This window comes from Netta rufina (assembly GCF_964035555.1).
Source record: "Netta rufina genome assembly, chromosome: 23".
NCBI lineage: Eukaryota > Metazoa > Chordata > Aves > Anseriformes > Anatidae > Netta > Netta rufina.
This window is the reverse complement of record NC_140147.1, coordinates 3,808,801-3,828,918: the sequence shown is the minus strand read 5'-3', so window position 1 is coordinate 3,828,918 and position 20,118 is coordinate 3,808,801. Positions and strand designations below refer to the sequence as shown.

Genomic DNA, 20,118 nt, shown 5'->3' with positions numbered 1-20,118 from the left:
ATGGAGGCTTCAAATTTGGCTTTCGCCGAAGCCAGCCGGTGCTGGGGGACCGGTGGCTCCAGCTGCCATGTGTGGTGTGGGCCCGGCTTCGTCTGCTGAGGGCTGAGGTCGCTACCAGAGTCCCGGGGAAGAGCCCCCAGTGCTGTGATCTGGGGCTGGGACTTGGGAAGAACTCAAGTTTTCTCCCTTGATGGTAAAAAAAAGGAAAACGGCGGAGTTGTCTGGGTCAAAGAAAGGTGTTTTGAGGAGCGCCTGCGGAAATGGGAAGCTTGGGGTACAAATCAGATCAGAGCGCGGGATTTGCATTCTGTGCAGCCAAGTTGGGGTTTAGGTCAGGTGTGGCTCTCCAAGCAGTCCCTAATTACAAACTGGGAACACCGCTTGTTCTCATTTTACTAATCTCTCATCGGTGCTTTTTTTCTTTTAACCATTTTAGAAGTGCAGGAGGTACATGTGTTTGCACACACGCAAGCACTGGGGGAGCGGAGTTACTCCCCTCGGATCAACTGGTTGTGTAAATACTGGCAAAATGGTTAGTTAGTTGGTATCACCACATGCGACTTCTTTCTCCCAAATGCATCATTCACTTATGATTAAATTCACCATAACACGAACACAGAAGCTGTACAAAAGCTGTTAACATTACCTTCTTCAGCCCTGCTGCTGAGGTCCTTTCTGTTTAAAAAAAAATGAAGAAAAAATGAAGAAATAAGGTTTTTACATTAATCAGATTAAACAAAGCTCCTGGAATACAGAATGAAATTATCAGAGAAGGCGGCTTTAAACCAACAACACTGTCACAGACCAGCAAAGTCCAGCAGAATTCTTATCTCACCACTTGTTTTTTCCATTCAGTACTTTTTAAAGCCAGAGAAGCCCAGCACCATTCCTTTCCTCTGAAGAAATGCATTTTAAGGACTCTCCTTTTTCCCCAGACAGGCAAGAGGAGGAAGAGCTCCTGCAACTCCTCCTGATAAACAAACATCTCAGAATAGTCTGCTTCATTCTGCCACAATTACTCCCAGAAATCTCAAGTTTAAGGAATACAGCTGAGGGCTCTCAGAACTGCGAGCTTCATAGAGGAGGAGTAGGGAGGTAAAACGAGGTGATCTTTTGAACAAAAATGATGTTTGCCTACAGAAAAACCTCTCCTTTAACTCTTTTGCTTAAATGAGCTCAGTGCAGTTCTAGATAGCCCGCTACTATTATCATTTGAGGATAAAGCTTCAGGCTAAATAAAATATCCGTTTACTAACCCGTGAAAACGTGCAGATTTGCACATGAAGAGCTTGAACTCTGGCTGTTTGCTGAAGGGCACCAGAACTCTGTCCACTGGAAAACCCCATCCTTTGAAGGAAGTCAGAGTTCCAAGAAAATGTGAAAAATGCGAGGGGAATGACAATTTTCTGTCTCAGAGCACTGACGGGGAGCTGCCTCCCTTCTGAGCAACATCCTTTTTCACCCTGAGAACTCAGCATTCACCCTGCACTACCAGAGCCTCACCTCACGCTGCAAATTCCCTCTCCTGGAGCAGAAGCCAAAGAGAGAACGGAAAGCCAGAGAACGGGAAGCCAGACCACACAGCATCTGGGTCTCTAGAGCAGGACGGGACTCTCATCCTCACACGCTGCCAAACAAGCTGCAGGCCTGGGTAGGACCTCTGAGGCCTCAGCGCCACGTGGTAAGGAAGAGCTGGCCTGCAACGCCGTGTCTACAAGACCTGACAGCGCTGAAGTCAACTCCCCTTTCTGCTAATAAAAAAAACCCTTACAAACATCTTACCAAGATTTAATGTACATTTATTCTTAACACGTGGAACATATAGTATAAAGATTTCATACTGAATAAATGATATTCATTAAGCCAAAAAAGGAAAAAAGGGAGGAATTTACATCAAGTTTTTAGCTACATCGTCTGAAATACAAATATGCAGAATTCATCACTGAAAAATCTCAATTGTGTTTCTTCATCAGGAACTTCAACTGAACCTAGAACTTTTTCACACCTCGATTAGAAAGAAAACAAAAACAGGAAAAATAAACTATAAGTTGATTGGCTGCTGAGACAGCAATGACTTTATACACAGAGACCTGTACAGCATCCTCCAGGGAGGGATGTCTGGCAAGAGATTAAATAATTGTGTCTCGCTTTTGCAGGTCATCAACTCGTTAACTCGTCATACTATAAAGGGGTAGGGAGAGGGGGACAAAACTGCAAGGAATCTTAGGGTATGTGCAATGTACAACGTCATATATATATACACACGTGGCAGCATTCAGGCTGCAGCTAAAGGTTAAAACCAGTTCTAAGAGGTGATCTCAGGGTTATTCATACAATCAAGGAGGAAGAGAGAAAGAGGTCAGGGTGTTGTAGGTTCACACATGATACTTTGGGGGAAAAGCCTTTTTTCTCCTCAACATTAACTAAAAACATTTTTAAAAACTACAGCTTGCTGCTGATCCAGCGTTTTTTTTTTTCCATGTGAGACATTATTACAGTATGTTTACAGTTTAAGGTGTACAGTACATGAAGTTCTACACGCTACTGCACAGGCCTCCCTTGGACAAGGTCTGTTCACAACTGGTAACTTCTTGGTTCCTGCAAGATTGTGAATGTACAACAATAAACCACACAGAGTTCAGCAGTCACTTTTGTCCTTCAGAGTTTACCATTAAAAACAGTTATGAAAGTGGTGCCTGTCAATGTGATAACACGGCAAGTCGTTTTTCCCCAAACTCACTGTAAACGACAGTAACTTTGGTTAAAATAAAAAAAAGTCTTCTATGTAGACAGAACTTTGTCTCCTTTAATAAGGGATTCAGGACAAATTTGAAGGGCTGGGGAAGGGGAGAGGGACTGGGGACATCTTTCCCCAAGGGAGAAGCAGGACAGCGCAGGGCAGACAGTGGATTCTGAGGTGGTTTTGCATAAATAAAGGGCAACAGTCAGTTTCTAAGTTCTCCACTCACGCACACGCACACAGGGTCTCGGATCCCACAGCTGTCATGACTGGCCAATTAAAAACAGTACATCACAAATAACTTGTGAAACCAAAGAGTTCATCAAAGGCGACACGGAGATGTCCAACAGCCGCGACTCGTATAACGTGAACTCCGAGTGGTTCTCGTCCACCTTGGCCAGGGCGAGCAGCGCCCGAGCAGCTCGGCGCATCATGTCCACGCTCGTCGACTCAAAGGGTGGGTTCTGCATGTGCATCAAGCCGGCCTGGCTCTGCTGGAACTGCGTGGCGGCCAGGCTGTCCTCCAAGAAGCCCAGCAAGTTGCCAATGCTGCCCTTCTGCACAGCAATCGCTCTTGCTGCCAGGCTGTCCCCCTGTGCCAAGTTGGCCAGTAGTACCACAGCCATCTCTCGACACACCGGGTTCTTTCTGTCACTAAGGAAACGCACCATGGTGCTGTACAGCTTCTCCAAGCGACTGAAGGGGGGAGTTGCAAGAATCAAATCCACATTGTTGTCCTGGATGCTGAGTTTGCTGAGTGTTTCCAAAACCAGTCTCTGAGGGGAGAGGACAGCATTTGGCCCCAGCGTTGGAAAGGGATCCTGGGCCTCTGCTGACGGACAGACCGCCCAGTGGAGGAGTCCATCCAGGATAGGCAAACAGATGCTTTCTGGGTAAGGGGAGAGGTCCAGCTGGCCAGAAATGTTGGCCAACGTGACCAGTGTGTTTTCACGCAGCATCTCCAAGCAGTCCCACCACCACTCCACCTTGTTGCAGCTCACCCCTTGGTCCTGCTCCTCCTCTTTCTCGTAGGTCAGGGGTGCCTGCTTGCGCTCTGGATGCTTGTGGTGTAAGAGAATCAGTTTCCCTAGAATCAGCAGCAGCCCGGGGTGTTTAGACATTTCAAAGTCATTGCCCGGCACAAACGATAAACTCCTGATGATATTAGAGACACAGATGCAGCGCTTCGCCAGAGAGTCCTGCCAGTCTAGGAGGGTGCAGAGAGGTGTCTCGTCTTTACTGTGAGGTTCGTCCTCCAGAATTTTTATATTTCTGTGGCTCTGAGCTGGACTAATGCCGAATGGAAACTTGCTGCTTTCCTTCGCAGTTTCTGAAGCTTTGACCTCTTCCTCCTCCCCTGACAGGGAGCCCGGACGCGCCGAAAGCATGTCGTCCATGGTGGCAGTTATCCTCTTCTCCGAGGAGCTGTCAGATGGAAGGGTCTCTCCTTCCCTAGTGCTCGGATTGCTCTCAGCTGCTGAACGTTTCCTCAAGACAGAGTTGCAGGAAGCTCGTTTGTGAGTCAAAGGTAGCTCCATCTTGCTCTCAAAGTGGGTCTGAATGTGCTCGGTGGTATCTCCGCCACCGATCCGCCAGTGCAGCAGTCCACTGTCGAACTCCTGCACTCGCCCCAGCTTGTCTGAATAATCTACCACAAACGGGTCATTTTTCTGCACGACCTTGACTGGAAGCTTGTCAAATTTACTAACTAGTTTCTCCTCGCTGCTCTCTAGAGGTACTTTGTCCTTGCCTGAAAACGCAGCCTCCTCCTCTTCCTCATCCTCTTCCTCCTCCTCACAGTTCAGGCTCCGTGGTTCGTCATCCTCCTCCCCTTCTTCATGAGAGGAAGATGAAGATCTGCAGAACCTTTCGGGATCTAATAGTGTTCTTTGCCCTGGGTCTCCCACCTCGTATTCCTTCAGGATTCCAAAGATCTCAATCAGGCAGCGCCGGAAATACTCCACCAAGAGTTCCAGCAAGCCTGGCAGCTACAAGGGAGGAAAAAAACAAGAGGGGAAAGGAAGGAAGGGAACAGTGATCAGAAAACAACATTGGCCAATATGAGCAACTGGGAAAGCAGTTCATAAAGGGCAAAGAATTTAAGTGGCACTGTTAATTAATGGGATCTTTTCATGCTGGCAAGTAAACTGTTTACAAAAGAGAGCCTTCCATCCTCTGAGAAAAGAACAATGGGAAAACAGACACTGACTGTCAGTATCCAACCCGCCCAACTTCACACACACATACCTGTGCAAACAAACGTGGCTCTTGGTTCTCTTTCCGCTCTGGTTAATACACAGGAAGGAGAAGGGCAGTGCGCTAAGCGAAAGAGCCTTTAGGGGACTGTGGAATGGGTTCTACGACAGCCACATTTGGCAACGTGGCCACTAACAGACAGGCTGGGCCTCCAGACTGGCACCCAAGGCCTTGCTGTGCACTGACCCAGAGGGAAAGACAGAGCTGGAGGGAAAGTCATCAAAACCAGAACATAAAACCTCCAGCCCTTCAGTGACCTTGCTACAAAGCCCATTTTGGCCTCCCCACCGTTCTTCCCTTTCTGTTTTAGAGGAATATTCCCCTCTGTGTTAGAGGCAATGTGTCTCACCAGAGAGGAGACAGCATGCACTTGCACGCCAACAAAATGTAAGTACACAGGGCAGTGAGTAACCAGCACACAGCTCCCTGGACCTGGAGCACTCTTCAGACCTCCACAGGTAGAGGGACACCTGGGAATATGGTCCTACAAGGGCACAAGCTGCTCTTTGCTATCTCATTGACAGAAAACTGTACCAAATTAGCACTTCAAAGACCTGCATCAGAGAGCATCTGCACCCACCTGGCTGAGGTTGAAGGTCATTATGCTGTTGTCATCATAGAGCAGGATGTTTATGGTATCTAAGGCCCACGTACTTTCAGCTAGCAGCCCGGACTTCAGAGACATCATCACTCTCCAGGCTTCAGGAGTTCCTGTAATATAAACACACGATACTTCCAGCTCCTGGAGTTTAAAAACAAAAAGGAGATACTTGATACTGCTTTCTGGTCCCACGAAGAGCAGAGCCCGCTTAAGATGTTGTACAGACTGTATGCAAAAGCAACCTGTCTGCAGACAACGCTGAGCACAAACATTATGTCTGATAACACAACTAACTCGCAATGCACACCCTGTATAAAGCCAGCAGAGCCCTACTGTTTAGCAGTGCTACACCAGAGAGTAACAGCAGCACCCAGCCTTTGATGGGCACAAGTAGAAAAGCAGGAGTTTCCTCTTACCAATATCTTTTGCTGTCAGCCGCCTCCTTTGCTTCAGTACAGGTTGCGTAGCTTCTACTGATCCCGGAGGGAAGGTGATGTCTCGTCGGATCATGGGAGGCTGTACAGCTGCTGGTGTTATATGCGAGGCCGGGACTGGTGGTCCTGCCTTCTGCATTTTCATCCCCGAGTGCAGGAATGGAGATTTACTGGGAGAAGTGCGATTCTCCAGAGGTCTGGGCAGAGGTGCTGGGCTGGATACCTGAGGAATGTGATTCTGCATGCTAGGAGGGGTCTGGTAGTTAGACTGAGGGGGCCTGGTCATCGGGGGCACGGGGGCAGAGGGACCGTAAGGAGGTTGCCGGTTCCCGTGGGAGGACCACGGTCCCTCGTGGTTTACCCTCTGTTCTGAATGCAGAATTTCATCTGTTCGAGTCACTCCGTGATAAGCAGGCCCCTGGGGCGCAGAGCCAGTGCTCTGCCGATTTGGATAGCTGTACCCTATTTCGTTGCGCCCTTGCCACATGGCGCCTTGCTGGGGGCCCTCTGGAGCAGACTGGATGGGGCCACCCATCATCTGAGGAGGCATGTTTTGCTGAGCATTGGAGCCCGGGGGAGCCGAGACCCTGTCTCTGCCAAATTGGAATGGGAACTGGTTCTGTGGCCCTCCGGCAGATCGGCGGTCAGCAGCAGGGTATGTACTCCCATACTGGTTATACAAGTCCTGCTGGGGAGACGGCTGCGCAGTTTGCTGCTGGCTCGGCTGCTGGGTCTGTGCTGGAGGCAGCTGCTGCTGCGTCTGCCCCTGCCCAGCGCTGTACGGGACGTTGTACATCTCCCCTTCGTGCCGCTTGGCGGGCGGGCCGTAGCTGCCATCCATCGGTCGCTTGTAGTTCTAGATGGAAAAAGAAAAGGCATCGACAAGGTGAGATTATCTAGGAAGAAACAGGCAACCCGAACTCGGTGGGTAGGAATGCTCAGAGCCAGAGGACCTGCTCCACAGCATCGCCTGTACGAGGGCAAGACTTGTCTCGTAGCTAGTTAGCCATATCCACTGCGAGTTGGATCAGTCTTTCAGTTTTACAAGCCAAGACCAATTCCTTGTGGCTGGCTGCGTAGTTTCCTTGTGGGTTCTACAGGGATGCCTCAAGGGCAGAAATCTGCCCACAGAAAGGACTTTCCTGTAGAAAAGACCGGGCTCCACCATACGTTCACCACAAACCATACTGTGTACAGGTATTTGTATCCTTTCAAGTCCAGGAATTGTATCAGACCCTCCATTTCTTAGAAAACAGATTTCTGCTGAAGTATCAAACAAGATACGTTAAAAACTGTTGTACTTCCTGCTTCTTCCTTTCCTGTAGATTTCAAAACATGCCAACGAAAGGAGCAAGAACTATTCTCCCCCCCCTGCTTCTTTTAAGTGCAAAAAGAGAAAGCAGTCAATTGCTGAGACAAAATTAAAATCCACGATCTCTCTTGCCTCCAAGGATCTGTGCTCTGTTATACAGTCAACTCAGCAGCTCTACTGTCATGACTGGCTTCAGATGGAGCTCTAGGGCTTCAAAGATGACAAGTACCAGAGTAACTCGAACTCTTGGCTCACAGCCCCATGGCTCTGGTTGCAGAGCCAAACTGCAGAGCAGTTGGAATTATTCTTAGCACAGCTCTGCAAGTGCCCTCTCTATACTCTCCTAAACTAGAGGGCTCAAAATTATCATGAAAACATTATGGGTCTTGGCACTGACACCAACAGCAAGTCATATATAAGGATTAAGGAAAGAGATACACATTCAATCAAACTCTGCCCTGAAAAAAAGTTGATAGTTTTGAGGAAAACAAGTAAAAAGCAATGGGGCACTGCAGGTGTGCAGGCAGGCCCAGAGCCTTTATCTGCAGGCTCAGTGAAGTAGAGACAAAAAAATCCTGGGTTGCCCAGAATGATGAAACATCTATTCCTAAAAAGTTCATTTCATCACTTTCACCTAGAAGCGTTGCAGAAACAGTATGGGACTCAGACACTTCTAGAGGAGCCCAGTAAAGCTTCCTGATCTCCCGTTCCCTGACCAGAGCATGCACATCTACGAACTAGCTGTATTCTCACAATACATGTATTCCATTTTCCTAACGCAACACTGGAAACGCTAATTAAAACGTCCTTTAACCTATTTGGAAACTGGCAAGAAAGCCTCCTGTACACGGTTCTTAATTCTGTCCAACACCTACACATTTATAAAGCAGACAGCATAGAGTTTTCATCACCCTCCTTTTATCCACTTTGCACATATAAAACTCCTCGTTTCTGGTAACCTACCTGCTGTTGCTGTTGATACATGGTAGTTTGCTGGCTAGGGAAGGGGCTGCCCGAGGATGTGCCTTGAGAGGAGAATTGATTGCCATAGGAATCATGTCTAGAGAAGGAAGAGATGCGTTATTTTTCTCATCAGATACACGCTTCACTTTCAGTCTCAGAGCTCTTGAACTGGGAAGAGCTGTTTGTGGCAACACCCCACACACACCTTTGCTGCTGCTGTTGCTGCTGTGGGTAGCGGCTGGGAGAATACATCCCCGATTCCGGGGTGGAAGGCATGATGTTTGGCTGTGGAGTTCCAGCTGCTAAGTTGCCCTCAGGTCCCATGCCAGGCTCCGTCCTACATGGAAACAAACAGAAGAAAACCATACGTCTGCTTAGATTCACCTCAATTGAAAAAGGATGGTCAGAAAAGTCACAGTAGCGATTACAAAGTAATCGTTTCATGTGAGTCAAGCAAGTCAGGATTTCCATGGGTGCAAGTACCCACCTCACTCTGTCGTAAGGACCTCCGTAGGGATAGTGTGGCCGCTGTCCCATGGCCATGTTACCCATCCCTGGACCTGCAGCACGATTGTAAGGGTCACCCATACCACTGTTGGGGCCCTGCCCTGAGGACATGAAGGGATCGCTTCCTGGAGCTGAAAGATTGAAAGAAGGATCGATAAACATGTTAATCTCTGCAATAGAGATGCATCCCTTCTTTTGCGGAAGAAGGGCAAGCAGAAAACTCCCACAGCACATTCCAGAATTCAGCCAGATTCAGGCATTAGTGCTCGTGGAGAAAAGGGAGAGCAGCACACGTGGACTTCCTCACCTTTCCTCATACTGCTGTAAGGATCTTTATTTGGCTCATAAGACATGCGACCCATCATGTCGGAGGTATTCATGCTGGGCTGGTACCCTGGATTTGGAGTCATGGAGTTCCGCTTCTGGAACGTGGGATCACTGCCATCTGTAAAGGCATCCTGAAGGCCCACCGAGTTACTCCTGATTAAAAAAACAAACAACACACATCAGAAACACGGGACTATAGAGATCCACAATGCTTCAAGATTCTTCTCCCCACACATTCCCTCTCAGTTGTTGGGTCCCCTAGAAGATCCATGGTCATGCTCCTCCAACAGAGGCATGAAGAACTGCCCTTCTACAATACTATCCTCAGCCCTAGTCTCAAAGGCAATGATTATTCACACACAGAGTCAACACTGTTGCTGTGAGCCATTAACAAAGAGCAAAGCCAAGGAGTCCCATCAGAACAGGCACTTAAGGCTCCAGCCATCTGTGGTAGCGATGCTGAAGCAACCTCATGGTCACAGCTCATGTCCAGCATGGTGGAAGAGGGTGCGGTGGTTTTGTACCTGATGCCTGGCAAAGGGGGCATCTGACTGTGTGGCGTAGATGCTGGAGTTGGTGGCTTCAAGTCTCCTCCTTCTGCCATGGAGCTGCTGGTGGACTGAGGTGTCTGAGGCCCCTGCATTGAGCCTGAACCCGCTGCAAGAACAGAAACGTGGTGTGAGCAGCTCTGCACCCTACAGATGCAACCCAGAACCTCCCAGAATATCAGCCTCTAGAACAGTGAATAGTCCTTGAAGAAGGACATATGAAACATGGCCAAAAAACTTCAAGGAGTTCAATGCTTACAAGGACACGGTGGGCCAGACCTCCCAGAAGAACCCCGTATAGTAATGTACAGCTGAGGACACACTAATTTGTATCACTACTTCACTTTGTTCCTTTTTACACACCACCACATCACCGTGTCACTGTGCTGAGCTGCCCAAGCTCTCCAGCTTCAAAGGCTGAGGCTCTACAGTGTGGTAGGGAACGCATTGCTTCTTGCCAAGGGGCAACCCTTGACCCCTCACCATCACATTCCCTTTCTACCCAAGGGAAGGCGGGTTTGAGCCCTCTCCTGTGATATTTCCAATCTTTGCAAGCGATGGGAACTGGAGGACTGCTGCTGAAGTCACTGTAACTATAACAAGGCTCCTCTGTCTGCTCTGCCCTTGGACTGGGGTTAGCTCATGCAGGTGAATTCGAGCACCACTCCCAAGGATTCCTGGAACAGGGAATGCCGGAGATGCCGGATCTTTCACCGAATGCCGAAACCTGCCCAGCAAGTTCCCCGGCTCGGAGGGGTTGCTCTACGCTCCGGTAAGCTTTCATCAAAACTCCACTAAGCTTTCATCAAAACTCTCGGCCATGGCGTGTAATCCAGCAGTGCCGGAGCTCCAGGAGCTCTGCTCTGCCCCTGGATCCCTGTGACAGTGGCAGCTCTCAGGTTTATACGCTCCTGGCAGCTGGCAAGAGCTGAACTCTTAATTAATGTTTCCATTAGTTACCATCCCCAGCACCCGATATCCCTCAGCTTCAGCCCTGCTGGCTGATGACTCATTTCAGCTATTCATTAAAATCCTCCGAGGTCACGTCCAGGGCATGTTTGTTTACACCCCACCTTCCTGGCACCCTGTCCTCCTTCTCGGCGACTCCCTCCCAGCCCGGGGAGGTCTCGGCAGAAGGAAGGGCAGAGGCAGGCCCAGCGGGGAGTTTCATTCATGAGCTCTCCCCGCCGCCCTCCTTCCCTTGGCGGCAGCGGTTCAGTTCCGCTTGCTTCCCCCAGGAATTCGCTGCTCGTCTCCGCGCCGCCTTCCAAATGCTGGCATCGGCAGGAAGAGGCCCCGAGACATTCCCCGCGTCGCTGCCATTTGGTGTTTGTCCCCACCCCCCGCTGTCCCTCCCACTCACAAATTTACACACGGTTGGAGCCGGGCCAGCTCCGTGCTCTGGGAATTAAAACCCAACGGCAGGCTGATTACGCCTCCCCGGGGACACGCTGCAGTTTGCGAGCGGGAACCCAAGATGGTTCATGGCAAACCCATGCTGAGTGCCCACAAGGCAATCCCCAGTCCACTTCAGAGGCCTTTCTGTAAACACTTTTGTTTTCTGAGGGTTGTGAACGCCGCCTGCATGGAAAGCGGCTGGGTCGCTAGGAGCGCAGCCCGGACCAGTGGCCAGCAGGGCCTGCAGATCCTCTACGGCCACCACAAGCGGGCTGTGCACAACCACGTGGCATCACCTCCACCATTCACCAACTTCTGAAAAGTTCATTTTTATGGAATAGGATCAAACGAAGCGTAAGCCAACAGGTTATGAAATCTCTGCAAGGAAAGCAAAGTCACCCATGTCAGCGTGGGATGACGGAGCCCCTCAGCCAAATGATGGGATTCCAGAAGGCACCACTTCTGGCACTTATTTTTCAAACAGGGAAGTTATCCCCCAGGAATGGGAACTCCTCTCCCTGTGCAAGTCTGGAGGATGCTGCTCAAAGAGCCTCAGGCACCCCTGGAACAGCTGTGCCCACTGGGACTCATTGTTCTGGGACAGCTCTTAAGCCTGGAGCTAAGGATGGGAGAGCCCTTTGAGCTGTGCCCTAAGTCCTCGTTCCTGCTAATCCAGGGGGGCAAGAGAGAAGAAGAAAAGGAAAATGAAAGAGGAGCTAAGTGATAAGGCTGAAAGGGTCACAGCAACCATGCTTCAGTGCTGTTTCTGCATACTCCTGGCTGCAGGAATCTGGAGTAAGATAAGCGGTGAGAGCAGTTTAAAAAGGAAATAGAGAACAGTCCTCACGTAGGAATCAAACCCATGGACTAAGTCAACAGAGCTGCACAAACGTGCAGAGTTTGGGATAGCAACCCTGTGAATTCCTACTGCCGATGTGCTGAAGGTATCAGCTGTACCGCAGCCCTAGAAGGCAAACTCAGGACTTGCACATACCACCACATTTGCTAATAAATAACTAAATAAAACTGATGCACCATCTAATCCATTCTGACAGGCACCTAAGTGCTGCAAGAAGTTTTTAGTGGCTTCCTAAACATCTCAGACTCTCCAAATAAATTCCAAATGCTTTTAACTTCTTTGTTCCACTGCCTGGTATCTCAGGGGGAAAGAAAGAGGTTTTGGAAAGAAAGTGGGGAGGGATTCGGGTTCTAGTTTAAGTGGAACTCAGACACCACTTTAGACAGAAGTTTAGTCTAACGACACAAAGTCATTTTCTCTTGCAGAATACACCAAGATTGAATCTACACTGGGACAGGTTTCCTGACTGGTAAAAAGATATTATTATTATTATTTTAAGAAAAACTCTGTAACCGAGAGGATAGATAGATATAGCTGTTAACAGTATATTTGGACAGGCACACTTTAAATCAAGGGCTTAACAAGGCTGAGACAACTGCAGTACAATCAAAAAAGGGTTCATTATTCCACTCCTCCAGAGCTAGACTAAGATGATGCCAAGCTTCAGCACCAAAAAGGCTTTTTTTTTTTCTTCCGAACATTACAGGAACTTCAAAGTATCAAAGTTTTTATTTCACCTACATGAACAAGCTCCTGACCAGAAAAGGCATCTGAGAGTTTTACTTATAAGACAAGCTGGAAAACTGAAGCATAAGTGGTTGGCAAGTTCAGCAGCAATTCAAGCAACGATCTCAATGCAAATGAGACAAATGATCAGACTTTCCAAAGACTAAAGAGTACAGCATGCACTGCTAGCCCAGTCTTTTTTTTTTTTTTTTTTTAAAAAAAAAACAAATCTGAATTGAACACTATGCTAAATATTCAGAAACTGGAGCACCCCACCAGATTTAAACAACAGCGTAGGGATTAATGAATTATTAACTTTTTAGAAGTTCATTTTAAAGGGCTTAAATTCTAGGGCATTTAACTCATAACAGGCTTACAAAGCTCTCTGGGCACAAAGCCTCTGAAAGTCCTCAGTGTCTCCTGCTGAAGACAGAAAGAAGTAATTCATGAGGAAGACGAGTGCACACCCACACCAACCATTTACTCCCAAGAAGGTAGAACTCACGTAATCAAAACAAGCACAACTTTTTCTAGAAGTTCCCAAAGCTAAGCAGAAACAACAAGGGATGCTGTTAGAGTAAGCAGAGAACACCTGGAAGATCTGACTCTAGACTTCTCTCTCCTTCAGACTCTTTTAAGGCTGTGATGGACTGGTAAGCCTAGATGTATATGTATGTTTTTCTTCTTCATAAGCCTAGTTACAGAGGTGGGACACAAAACTAAACTACCCCAACAGGCTCGACTTATACCCAGTATCATTAGCTCCCACATCACAAAAGTATTTAATCTACACATCCAGAGAACATCCAATTAAAAGCAGACACGGGGGCTTTGTGGAAGCTTGGAACCAGCCTGACCCACAGCACGAGGAGTCAGGCATGCAGTTCTAGAGACCTGGTTCAAACATTGATTTCACACCTTAAAGCAGTGTCCAAACTCACCTGGAGAAGGAGGCTGTATCTTAGTCTGAGACTTCTTTGAATCGGCAGCTGCAAAGATATCTGGAGGGGGGTCTTCACCTCGCTCAATCTTGCACTCAAAGGCATAGAGACACTGGATGTACTGCTTCTTCAAAGAACTAGCTGCACTGCTGGACGTGCCCACATTGAGATTTGTGGCTAACTCGCGCCATTTCTTGTTTTTGTTGACCTGCACAACCAAACAAGAGGCTCTAAACTCAAAATCCCAGCTACAGCTCCTCCAAGAATTTTTCTGGGGAGAAATCATCACTTGCCATCTAAAACAAAGGATTCAGTAAGGGCTAAGCAGAGCAGATACAGTTGCATTCAAAACCAAAGACTAGTACACTCTCTTCCTCACCTACAGAAAACTTTTCAAACAGGAAGGGATAACAACAAGTAGCAAATCAAATTAGCCATGAGGTCAGTTAACAGCCAGATGCAAAGACAAAGACAGTGTCACCAATCTTTGCAATGGATAAAGCTGGGAAAAAGAGCTCTTAAATTGAATCTCACCACAGACTGTTCTTAACCAGACAATGGGAGAGCAGACATTTGGCTCGCTTAGAGGATCCTGGGTTTTATAAGCATTAATAAGAATAAATAAATAAAAGAAACAGCTAAATTGAAAGTCATGGTTTACATCTAGCTACGTAGTTAACTTAGAACTCTGCTGCCTATTGACTTGTGACTGTCAGGCAGTGGGCAGCTCTGAACACAAAGGTACTGTCATCACTGGTTGCTCTTCACTCACCTGAGTCAATCCTCCAATCTCCTTCACTGAGATGTAGAGCCGGTAAAGGTCCAAGGGTTTTCTGCCTACCGCTGGGAGGTTTGTCATGCCCATGGCTTTCTCTTCAGTGAAGGCCAGGTAACGATCTACCCAGATCTTCCTCTCAGGCTCGCCACCCAGCTCATAGAGTTTGGTGATCTTCTCATTGGTCGTAGTAGAGGAACTGGACTTCTAGGAGAAGGAAACATATCAGGACTGAGCAGCACAAAACCAGCTAGCTTATATCCAAGGTGGGTTCAAAAAGCAGCCAGGTAAGAGTGCAAGGTTCTGCTGTTATACTGAGAACAGCTTAATATTAGACCCACACTTGTCTCAGATCAATGTCAGTCTAAAAGATGAGTATTACTCAACAAAGGTATCAAGAAACCAGCTGCTACCCAGGGAATTCACAGAGTATGTATCTTGAAAAAGCTTCCCAAATGCTGTAGAAACCAACCAAACCTCAGAGACTTCACATCTCTTCTCTGAGATCTCAGAGATCCTTTGTGGGCACATTTGCTCTAGATATACCTTTATGAGGAAACATCTAAGCCAACTGCAAATGAGACTCCCCATGGCTGTGCACTCTGCCATGGTGAATACTGCCCTCTGGTTAGCCTCTCCTCTTACCCAAGCAGTAGATGCCAGAATAAACTGACGCTGAAGACAGCAGAGGAGTAAAAACAAACACACCCCAAAGAAAAATAAAAGATTAGAGGCAACTATTTAACGAATGCGTGTGAGGAGTCCCCCACAAAGACAGTTGCTCTTCCCTTCCCCATTTACTGGCAGAAGTGCAGAAATCTCTAGCTACCCAGATGCGATGCGAGTTCCCGTATCACTTTGCTACTGATGGCACATCAGGATCCAGGAAGACCATCTGATATGGCATTAACGTATCCCACGAACATGGAATGTAAGTTTGCAGCTACCAAGCACAACTATTGCACACTAGTTCCTACATGGCTGTGTAGGATCCATTGCATCGTCTTAGTGTCTATTACTAGGACTTGCTACCAGAAGTCTCACTGATTTTCTCTGGGCCAGATTTGAGATACCTACTAGAGAGCTTAAAGCCAGTCTTGATCTAAAAAGGGCATTACAGACGCTGACGCACCATCCTGAGCGTTAAGTCAGCCAGCATGTTTATTAGGATGTCATAGGGCTAACACATGACACTGGCTCTTTGGGGAAGGAGTTTATATCACTATTGGAAGTAAAATTAATATTCCTGAACTCAAGAGCACTACCTATGCCCTTCACGTTCTGGAGGGATGCCCATTAGCATGAGACGATTCTTGAACAGGGCAGGCCATGCAGACAGAGCAACCCTTAGTTACAGCTTCCAGCATCTTCTAGCCCGAGAGCGTTCAAGCCCTTGTTTCCCATAAACAGAAAGGCAGATGCCAGAACACATGAGCAGAAGGGAGAGACCCTCTGAACCTTCACGCAGGCTCCTGTTACAGGTGTTAAATTTGCAGAGCATGTATTTTCCTTGAGGTAGCAACAGAGGAGAGTAAGGGGTGAGAAACGGCTTTTTTTTTTTTGGTGGTTCTTTTGAAACTGGTAGCAGTAATGCAAAGAAAAATACTCCTTGAAGAACTTGCTTGCCTCCTTCTGGCTTTAATAAAAGACTAGTAAGAGGTCTGTTTGTGAAACAACACGCTTCAGCGTGCCACCTCCCAGCTGAGAGGTGATAACTGACTCCAAGCCTACACCAGAAACAAACTCAGGTCTGTTTACACTTCTTTCACAGTTTCACTGGGACAGGTGATAATTCCTAGAACTACCCAGTTGTTTTGCAAGCGAGCTTGATTACTCGCAAAGGACTAGGAAACACTCCCGCAAGCCCTGGAAGGAATAGACACTCCCCTTCACTTCTGAACGGTTTATGAGTCACAGAAGTGGGATGCTCAACTGTTTGAACCTTTTAAATAAATCCTGAAGAACCTCTTGGAACCACTGGCACAGCTCAAGCACAGCCCTTTGGGCATGATGCCTCAAGTGCAATTCACGTTGAATCTCCTTACATCGAACACAAAAACTGCATGCTCCTCCCAGTTAATAAAACCAAGACTGGCCCAGGATCTAAATGGGAACATACAGACATCTGGAGAGGGATATGGAGAACAGCACTTCATGCCAGCTTGCTTGAACAGAACAGGAGATGCCAGCATATGCCACTCTCCAAAAGATAACACATCCCAGAAGGGGACATCCCACTCAATCGCCACACTCCTGAGTTGGGAATCATGGCCACATGTAGCAGCCAGATCACATACTACATGGACAACCGTGCTCATGAGATGTTTGTTCAGGGTAGAAGGCAAATCAGATTAGGTTTCTCTCAGGAACCGCATTCACTAACAGATACACACACCGTGTCATTGTAAAACACAAACAAAGGAGCGGCATTTTACCTTTGACTTGGATTCTGCTTTTGGCGTCCCATCTGCCTTATTGTTCATTTTAGTTGCAGGCGTTAATTTGACATCTGCAAGACCCATCATTTCAGGACTTGCTGCCATCCCTAGAAAGTTCAAAGAATCTTTTATACTGATGCTCAATCCAGTACCATGAAGTCAATGAAGCGCTCAAGAGTCAGCACTGCCTTACCTGCAGAGTTGTTGGCCATATTCCCACCCATCGGATAGGGTGGGCCCTGGGGATTTATCATGCCAGCCATGCTGTTAATTCCCTGCCCATAAGGAGGTCCAGTGCCCATCATTCCCCCTTGGTTCATGTTGGGATAACCAGGAGGCCTAGAAAAGGCAAAGAAGAGAGACGTTTACTCCAAATAGTAACCATTAAAATCTTCCCTTCTAACAAAACAGGTTTACTAGAAGCAGCTTTCTACAACAGAAGTGGAGATCACTTTTCCAGCAGAAGACCAAAGATCAGGTGCTTCTTCAAAAGCTTAACCACTCTTAGAGCCTTAACCTCACTCTCAAAAGAAAAGGGGATGCAGCCCATTTTGAAAGAGGGACGTCAGTTCTAAACATTTTCACTCAATCTTCATCCTCAAACTGAACTTTCAGATGTTGAGTCACCTTTACAGGGAAGAAAGAATCTGCAAATACTGCAGCCCTGCACATTTAAGTAAAAATACATTTGTACAGGTGGACAGTGTAGTGCCCCAGCCTTCTTTAATGACTCTTCTCTCCTTTTTGTTATCCACACAAGCTGCATTGTTGTACATGTATCAGAAAACCTCATACACAACCGTCGCTCGGACACATTATTCAAACGGACAGACTTTGATGCCTTTATTGGTGTTCAGAAACTGACCTCCTAGCAGTAGCAGGTAACATCAGACAGAAGATTGTGGGGAAAAAAAGCACTAAGATAAAGAGCACAATGCCTAGTCAGACCACAAATGCATCTAAATCTAACAGCTTTGTTAGGGAAACCCAATTTATAAGCAAGTTCATGGCTCTCATGACGTTCTGGTAGGCCACATACAACTGCTCTGAAATGTGCAATTAAAAAAAAAAAAAAGAACAACACAGAAAATAGTTGCAAAGTTCAGTGCTGAATTCCAGCTCCTTTCCCCACAGCAGCTCATCAAAGCCCTAAAAGGAAGAAGTTCATTACACTGGACAAGTAATGCCTTGGTTCAGACAAATGCAGCTGGATGGCTGTCTGCTAGATTTATGGGCTTTACCACACACACAGCATCTTTTAAGTCACTCATGCAACAAAGTAGACCAGAAAGCCAAAACAATTTAAGGGATCTCAAAGTTAAACAGATTTCAGATTTCACCAATGAATATGAAAAGTTCCCTAAGTAGATCATTAGTGACATATTAAAATACACTGCTTATTCAAGCTTTATGCTTCTTTTTTTTTTTTTTTCTTCAACAGTTAAGATAGATGAAAATGCCTTAAAACTTTAAGGAAAGGTAGGTTCACTATACCTACAACGCTGGGTTATTTAATTTGAAATCCAGATATGACATAGAGAATGGATTTAACACATTGACAAAGGGAAATTTCACTCCTTACCTGTTCTGGATGGAGTTGGCAGCAGCATGCATGGCAGCAGCAGCTGCTTCTTGTGCTTTGCGATTCATGCCACCTGGTGGGGGGCACATTCCTGTCCCCACCTGAGGAGGCATATTCGCCATGTTAGGTCCGTACGGTCTGTTCCCCATGGTGGCATGGCTCATCCTCCCTGGAGGAAGCCCAGTGTATGGTGGCACACCAGTCTGCCCATGCATCTGGCTCCCTGCTCCCATTGGGTTCATGCTTCCTCCCATTCCTGGACTGGGATAGTTGGCATTGGACATAGCATTGTAGTTTGGCTGCCTGGGATAACCTCCTAAGGAGATGAAAAGAGGGGAAGGCAACATCATTCAACTAGTTAAGTTTATGAATCACCATAAAAATCTTCTATCAGCAAATATTTAAAGATCACTAACAGAGATGAGGGGGAGTGTTAACACCTCAACAAAAAGTCAAAGTACTTGGATATAAGCCACGTAAAATGTGTTTTGACACAGCTAAGTAACAACATCTATTCAAAAGCTGTCTGAAACTCTCCCAAACCTCAACTAAGCACAGTGAGCTAAATGGCCCAGGACAGGATGTAAAAAACTCACTTAGCCCTTTCCAAAATATACAACGCTCATTTTAATTCCCTTCCAAAGAGAACTGGCTCTTCTTTTCTACATCTGCACAGTACTACCTACGTCTTTTTAAACCAGGGGAAAGATGCTACATTTATAATTACAACTTGCACTGAAAGCAACATAGTTCATGAATCTCAACGTGATACACGAAGTACAGTTCCTTCCAGCCCATAAGCAGCGTACTGTTTTGCATTACCCACGCGTTAGGAGACAGATGAAAACAATTTATCAAAAGACAAGCTGTTACAACAGACAGAGGCCTTTCATATTCACAGAGCTCAGTTCCCACCTTGAGAAGCCGGCCATGCCTCACCTTGAGGTCCGTACTGCCCACCCTGGGGTCCGTAGCTTCCCATGGAGTTCTGCTGGTATGGCCCCATGCCAGCGTGCATCTGTCCTCCAGAGGACTGCCGGGGAGATAAGGCTGAGCCAGGCTGGGGTGAGCTGTACTGGGGCATCTGAGGATTCCTCTGCATGTAACCTGGTCACCCAGTGAGCAGAGCAGACAATTATTAAAGTACCCAGAGATGCCACTGGACATGCATATTCTTAGGAAGCAATTCACAGGACCCACTAACAAAATCCTTCCAGCAACAGACTAAACAGATTTTACAGTAGTTATTATTAAGGTGCCAATGTTATCCACTAAGATAACAAATTCAATTTCCCGTTTTAACCAGGAAAAAAAAAAAAACTTGGCATGACAGGAGTAGACAGTACGACTTGGCAAATGCTAGGGACTTTCTGTCATTGTCAGGGTTTTCCTTTTTTTTTGTTTGCTTGCTTGTTTTCTCTGGGTGACATCTACATACTTTCAGCCATGAAAGCTGGAATTTTACATACATTTTCCTCCACGCTAACCTTATTCTCATACTAGAAAAAGGCACGCAGTGTTGTTGCGACCATCCCTCATTTCAAAGCTTAAGGTCATACACCCTGGACAACTCGCTTTCATAGAAAAGAGTTGCAAAAGCCAGAGAAAACACCTTCCAAGCCAAACTACCAGCTTGGATGGAACACTAAGAAGCCACAGGACCAGTAACAGTTGAATTTAGTGCAAGGTGCCTAAACGCTTGCAGCTGATA

General features: G+C 46.9%; 1 protein-coding gene across 1 annotated transcript in view; it reads right to left on the bottom strand.

Annotated features, from left to right (window-relative positions):
- Positions 1 to 1,791: 1,791 nt before the first annotated feature.
- The window catches only part of ARID1A (AT-rich interaction domain 1A), a gene marked incomplete at its 5' end in the record, with an annotated part of 60,743 nt that continues 42,416 nt past the window's right edge, over positions 1,792 to 20,118 (bottom strand). The window contains 14 exons of the mRNA XM_084300513.1: positions 1,792 to 4,728; positions 5,577 to 5,707; positions 6,014 to 6,887; positions 8,307 to 8,403; positions 8,512 to 8,643; positions 8,794 to 8,944; positions 9,121 to 9,293; positions 9,665 to 9,797; positions 13,613 to 13,820; positions 14,385 to 14,594; positions 16,823 to 16,932; positions 17,019 to 17,164; positions 18,408 to 18,723; positions 19,347 to 19,514. Of these exons, the coding sequence (XP_084156639.1) occupies positions 3,004 to 4,728; positions 5,577 to 5,707; positions 6,014 to 6,887; positions 8,307 to 8,403; positions 8,512 to 8,643; positions 8,794 to 8,944; positions 9,121 to 9,293; positions 9,665 to 9,797; positions 13,613 to 13,820; positions 14,385 to 14,594; positions 16,823 to 16,932; positions 17,019 to 17,164; positions 18,408 to 18,723; positions 19,347 to 19,514 (4,574 nt within the window). The 3' untranslated portion in view covers positions 1,792 to 3,003. The remainder of the gene's footprint in view (positions 4,729 to 5,576; positions 5,708 to 6,013; positions 6,888 to 8,306; positions 8,404 to 8,511; positions 8,644 to 8,793; positions 8,945 to 9,120; positions 9,294 to 9,664; positions 9,798 to 13,612; positions 13,821 to 14,384; positions 14,595 to 16,822; positions 16,933 to 17,018; positions 17,165 to 18,407; positions 18,724 to 19,346; positions 19,515 to 20,118) is intronic.